At 38.9% G+C, this 6,945-nt stretch overlaps 1 protein-coding gene across 1 annotated transcript in view; it reads right to left on the bottom strand.

Annotated features, from left to right (window-relative positions):
* The window catches only part of LOC106530175 (Y+L amino acid transporter 2), a gene marked incomplete in the record, with an annotated part of 18,546 nt that extends 17,357 nt beyond the window's left edge, over positions 1–1,189 (bottom strand). Inside the window, 2 exon segments of the mRNA XM_014025756.1 lie at positions 203–716; positions 876–1,189. Coding sequence (XP_013881210.1) covers positions 203–711 — 509 coding nt within the window.
* Positions 1,190–6,945: the final 5,756 nt, after the last annotated feature.

The following is a 6,945-nucleotide window of genomic DNA, read 5'->3' on the forward strand; positions in this document are numbered from 1 at the left end:
TGTGTGTGTGTGTGTGTGTCTAAGATCAGATCACTCAGACACATCCTAACACCAAGTGTGAATGGTTGTATCTAAAGTTGTCATGCAAGTAAATTAACCAGAATATGTGACAGTACCAGCTTTGACCATGGCCAAACAATTGGTTTTTAGTAGAATCTACTTATGAAGCTCTTTCACACAGAAAGGTTTCTTACAGAGGCARGCTGCAGCAATGAGACGAATGCCATCGTATGGTGGCATGCACGTTGGGAAGAAAGCCTCCACCAGGTAGTTGGCGAAGGTCAGAGAAATGGCAGCCTGGCTGGCYGGTTCKATCAGCAGGATGGAYGTCCACAGACGGATGAAAGCCAGGAAGCCGCCGAAGGACTCCAGGATGTAGGCGTAGCTGGCCCCAGATTTGGGGATAGTGGTGCCAAGCTCGGCATAGCAAAGTGCCCCAAAAACAGAGAAGATCCCCCCAAGAGCCCAAATCACCAGAGACAGCCCAAAAGAGGCGCTGTACTTTAGGACGCCCTTCGGCGAGACAAAAATCCCAGAACCGATCATGTTGCCCACGATGAGGCAGATCCCATTAAGGAGAGAAATCTCCCTCTTCAAATGCATCTTCTCCTGGACGCCATTAGGTGCCTTCAGGTCCTCCTCAGAAGAAGCCTGGGAACTTGGACATATTTTCTGGGACATGGCCCCGATCATCTGCTTTAAATCCCCCATTGGTGCTGAAACAAACACAAAGGAGGAATCATTACTGGTCCAAAGCTGGGATCAGGGTTTTTTCTTGAACTGATCTGAACCCAGTTTCAGATCAGACAGTGCTGTCAGACGCCACTAACTTCAGYAACATGAAGAAGGATAGAAAAGACAAAAAGTCAGCTCACCTTGTTTCAAGTTAAACCTGGCTACTGGTTCCTCTGAGCAGAAAGTTCCTCCTGGGTCAGYGTGGCCCCTCAGAGACCCCAGCCCGATTCTGGTGAGACCACATCTGAGAGGCAGCAACAGTCGGTCGATGGTGCAATCCCTACAAGCCGGCACAAACACAACCTGTGTTTTTCACCAGGCAGAAGCTCTCCACCCCACCCCCTTCAGATGTGCTATTTTAAGGGGCCGAGCAGATCCCATTCCTGCACGCAGAGACCCTTTAAGGCCTAACACACAGAGGGATCTGAACCATTTTTGAGCTCATTTGAAGGATCCAGACAGTGAGGCCTTTGCTGTAGAACCTTCAGTAAGGTGAGCTGCTGGTAAAAAGGGTTYTGACCCACTGGGTTGGCTGACCAGCTGTCACCATCCATCACTRAGACAGGCTGTGGAGCTCAGGGATGCATTTAGAGACAATGGGACCCTCGAGTCCWGACGTGTCAAAATCCTGACCCAGTTCTATGTGGTGGAGGTAACCTGAACTCAAAGGCCATTTCCACATGGCTCTGTGTATTTATATATATTTTATACTTTATACTTCTTCCTGCTCCTTTTCCAACAGATAAAACACTGACAACGGCTTTATTTACTCATCTTTTTAATGTTTCCATCTTTAGAGTGTGTTTTTCTACAGATCTATTTGTGTGTTTCTTTTTAAGTCTGTTTCAATGAGCTCTAAATTAATATAAGTTTACCCACATCACACCATTAGGTGGCGATAACGTCCATATTTACAGAGAAAAAGAAAATTGGTTAATTTTACTAAAATAGATTTTTGCACTGTTGACAATTTTCTTAGTTATTAACACTTTCAGCACACACTTTGAAACTAAAACCTAAACTTAGAAAAACCAATTAAGATTGTATTAAGTGATAATAGAAATTGTTTAAATAGGCTGCTATGTTGTATAAAGTACCTCAAAGTGTGTGAAAGTACAAGTATCTTACCATGCAATCACTTCGGTAAAAGTTAAAGTATCTTAAGAGCATTACTTAAGTAAAAACTTTAAAGTATAATTTTATATCAGAAAATTACTTTGATATTTAAGCATCGAAAGTATTGAGTAAAAATGAGCAATTACAATGTTCAAAATGACATTTATTGGGAGGTGACCTCCCCAAAAAACATTCATCTAAAAGGTCATAATGTTTATAATGTTGTGATAAAATTTTGATTTTAAAACGTTTTCACTTTTTTAAATTGAAAGAAGATGTAAAAAGTAAAGTCAAACTCAAGTAAAGGATAGGGAACCAAAATTTACTGAAAGCTAAAACTTAAAGTTAAAACGTATTTGTACTTTGTTACTTTACACCTCTTCTCCTACATCAGTAGCTGCAGTGGTGGGCACAGTTCCCCTAAAGTACTAATCAGGAAATTAGTTCCCCTATTAGGCTTTTGCAAACTTTAAAATTTATTAGTGGATTAGCACTTGCTAAATCTATAGGCTAAATTTAGAAGCTCTAACTGAGGGTTATAAATCTTATTGATCAATGTTWACAGCTGAAGGTGAAAGYTGTCACACATTGKGTTCATATGTGTCACTTATCCACWATGTGACAATATATTGACAATATATGAACCCAAATACAGCTGTGGAATGTCAATGATGAGTCTTAAAAGAGCAACATGTGACTGATGTTGTCTGTTGAAGAATGTTCATGGGTTGACTGGGTTATTTTAGTGCTTTAGAATTAGCTTTTGCTAATATTTCCAGTGCATTATAGAATTAGGGGACTCAAATATTTGAGTTAATGTTTTAGGGCTAGTGGAACTAATTTTTAGATTAGTGCTGCCCAACACTGAGTTTATGAAATTCTGTCTGTCCAGTTCACATGGATCCATCACAGCTTTTAATGTGGAAAAACAAAAAATTAAAAAATGAAAACAATAAAACAAAACTGTATGAACGAGAGGTGCTAATGTAGCAGTCAGATCCTGCATCTTTAACTGGACTTTTGTTTTAATCAACTGCCAACAAAAAGCAGACAATCATGGTTTTGCTTGTTTATTACCAAACTACATATTTTATACAAACTTTTATAGAGTAATGGATGGATTAACAATAATATTCAAAACACAATTTAAGACAGTCGCCACTTCTAATCAACTCACTAAACTGAAAAAAATYTTAGTTTGAACTCTGATCATGTGTGTTTCTTCAAGGAATTTCAAGTCCTTGTTTGTATGAAAGGTAATTTGAGTGGACCTCAGATTTATTGGACAGCTGAGGAGAAAACACAGCAGGCAGAGGTACAAACAGGATGTTTTAATGATACAGCTTTACAAAAATGTACGTTTCAGTTGTAATCACCACAAACAGCCATAAACTGACGACTCACAGMCTCAGTTAAAAACAGAGCACGAGTTCATGACGTGAAAATAAAAAAAGTAACCTTTCATCGACAGTATAAAATATATTACAACATATACAGAGTTTTACCGGACATTGCTGACGTGTGTAAAAAGACCTTGTTAAAGTCGAGAAAATGAGGCGGGGATTTCAAAGACAAGGCAACACGAGGAAGAACGTGACATCGCTCACTGAGAACGGCCTCACAGCAGTCGCAGCACRGTTTTTCACTGAAGTGTAGTTTATTTTTTTGTTTAAAGGCTGGATTCTGCAGATCTGAAACAATGACAGGACAAGGGTTTTCCCCACATTGAGACCAAGATAAATGTTATTTGGAGATATAAATGGTAGACTGATGATGCAGCAGCAGCCTTTTTTTWAAATTGTATTTTAAGCACCTATTTGAGGAAGTGAAAGTCTGATGATATTAAGGTCCTTTAGGTTGTGTAAATACATTTTATTTGTATTAAACAGCAGGGATGGAATAATTAGCCAAATAATGTGACATCACAGCTGTGTTGAAGGTGGACTCGGTGTAAAAGTTATAATCTTACCTGATGTAAAAAGCTTTTTGAATTTGTTTTGTCTAAAGGTCGGTTTTATGCTACATTAGAAGTCAATTTAATTTGACCTTTAAAGAGTTATGACTTGTAAATAAGCAAACAAAATGTACACATTTCACCCAAACCTTCACTGAATGGTCTCATTTTAAAAGAAATGGTTTCATTTTGACAAATTCATGAGCTTCAAGGATCAAGACTCAAGTGTTCTCTTAAAACATTTATAATGTTTCAGGTGATGCATCTTAAAATGATAAAGCACATCTTCAAGTCCAGCTGCTTTGATTTTAAACTTTTAGATTTACACAGATCTTTATACAGCTAATTCTGCATTACATGGCAGAAATCTGGGCAAAAATAGGGAAATATTTTGCAAAACAGCTCCAGACTGCATTAGAAACGCCAACATTTGGTAGGATTGAAAAAGTTCTGCGGAGCAACAAAGRTGTGGAAATGAGTGACCCTGGGGTTTATGAAACAGCTGGAGTAAGATGGGGCAGTGGTAGCTCAGTGGTTTGAGCCCAGTTTGTGTCAGGAAGAACATACAGAGTTAGCCTGGTAAAAACCAGCCCCTTGTTCTACTCTTTGCTTCGTACAGAGGGTCTGGACTCTGCTTTTGAGAAATTATTTCTTCCTGGAGGCGTGGCCACTGTTGAAATTTAAAACAATTGGATCAGATTTATCCAATCTCTAATGTTTGGCCATGATGTATGTAGTGCACCAGCTCGACTGTGAAGGAGGCTAAGCTAGGAAGCTGACCAGAAATAGCGTGGGCTGTARACAACCATCCTCTACTGAGAGGAGAGAAGCGCTGAGCTGAATGAGATGGCTGTAAATGAGAGCTGCAGGCTTTGAGACACAAATTTAATTTGGAAGCCTTGTCAACACAGACTGAATGACTTCATTCACTTCCTCCACTGCCATTGCTAAACTACAGACAGACTAAAACAGAGCAGAAAATCAAYRTCATTGTTCACAACTTCTGTTCACTGATTGGCCCAGTTGATATTCTACCAAAGAAATCCATGTCAATGGGAGAAAAACCAGATGAAGCAGTGAGGGGAGATTAGAATCGAGCAGAACTGTGTAGGAAGGCAAAGGCCAGACTATCCAGAGTCCAACAATCACCTAATCTTTCACTGAAGCTTGCTCTCTGTGGCGATCCCTGAAGAGAGCAGCCGAAAGAAAAACAACAAGCAGCTGTTAGAGGGCAGCAGTCCACTTTAGTGTTGACCAACCATCATCTAGTTTATTTATAAAGCACATTTAAAAACAACAAGTTGTCACCAAAGTGCCGAACACAAGGCAAAAATCAATATAAAAAACAAATGAGATTCTTAAAAATATAAAAGATAAAACACCAACAACAAATACATAACTCACAATCAATCAAAAAGCTGAGAAAACAGGTGTGTTTTAAATAGAGATTTAAAAACAGGAAGTGATGAGGCCTGTCTGACATTGGGGGGTAGACTGTTCCAAAGCTTGGGAGCCACGACTGAAAAAGCTYGATCTCCCCTCAATTTCAGCCTGGTTTTAGGAATGACCAAAAGCCGCTGATCAGAAGATCTTAATGCCTGAGAAGGACTGTATGGCTGAAGTAGACCAGTGAGATAAGAGGGTGCAAAGAGGGTCATCTGAGCAGGAGAATTCTAAAATCTATCTACAGCGCACTGGGAGCCAGTGAAGGGAAGACAAGACCGGTGACACATGCTCAAACCTACGAGTTATAAGTCGAGCTGCAGCATTCTGAACAAGCTGAAGACGTGAAAGGGAAACCTGACTGATCCCAACATAAAGTGCATTGCAATAATCTAATCGACTAGTAACAAAAGCATGTACTGTTTTCTCCAGGTCAGGTCTAGTCAATATTGGTTTGAGCTTGGCTATCTGTCTTAGCTGAAAAAAACTTTTCTGCAAAACAGTTGATCTGCTTCTTAAACTTCAAATCAGAATCTAAAATCATTCCCAGATTTACAACAGACTGCTTCGAATACAACTGAAGAGAGCCAAAATTAAATGGAATGGTGTCAGCAGTAGCACTAGGGCTAGCACTATAAACAAAATAACTTCAGTTTTCCTGTCCTTAAAACTTAAAAAACTTGCAGCCATACAATCCTTAATGTCATCAAGACATTTTAATAGMAACTGGGAAGAGCAAGCTCTATTTTCAGGTTTCAATGGCAGGTAGATCTGACAAACATCAGCATAGCAATGAAAAGACAGACCATGTTTCCCAAGAACCAAGAACCAGAACTATCAGACTCTATTCCACCAGACGACGTTCAAGAAACCAACAGGTTAGATAATCAGATTTAATATCACAAGAGTCCAGAATCTGCCTTTAAAATGTTTAAAAAAACACAATTAAATAGTTTTGATTTTTTTTATGTTTGCATTTTGGGCCGCTGTTTAATTCAAACAAAATGTGGAAAATTGGTCTCCGAAAAGACATTTTTAATCAAGAGCCACGATAAAAACTAAGTTTAATCTTTATTTACAGCTTTGATGTACAGCTGTTTATGTAGTGTTTATTTAGAAAAAAATGCAATAACTTTATATTGTTAATCAACAAGTTTTCTGAAAAACACAATAGAAATAAATTGGTGCTACAGTCCTATAATGTGTATTTTTTTGTTAACAGTATTATGCCAGTTATCAATCACTGTCTCAAACAGAGAAAAGGATTTTATTTAAAGTTGMTGCTGTGTAGAAAAAAAAATGGACYGCCTGTAAAGTTCAGGGGTCAGATTTATAAAGGATTGCATGGAAACCATACTAAAAATGAACATATGGCCAAAAGGCGAAAATGGCGTACGCCAAAAAAATTTTCATATTCATAAAACTGTGCTTACGCACGTTTCTGTGCATCTTTCCTTTTTAGATCACAGCCTCATCTCAGAGTTTGCGTACAAGGTCCCACCTCAGGTTCTACCCTCTACACGCCCACACTCAACCAGAAACAGTCAATGTAAAGTACCTCATGAATGTTAAGATGTATTTAAATCAGTCAGATGATCAATGCCAACAAAAGTGATTGGTTCAGACACGCTCCTTCGTGCGTCTGGAGGATGACAGGTGCCAACTGACAGCTGCTCACGTGAACAGAATGTCTGTAA

Source organism: Austrofundulus limnaeus, unplaced genomic scaffold (genome assembly GCF_001266775.1).
Source record: "Austrofundulus limnaeus strain Quisiro unplaced genomic scaffold, Austrofundulus_limnaeus-1.0 Scaffold497, whole genome shotgun sequence".
NCBI lineage: Eukaryota > Metazoa > Chordata > Actinopteri > Cyprinodontiformes > Rivulidae > Austrofundulus > Austrofundulus limnaeus.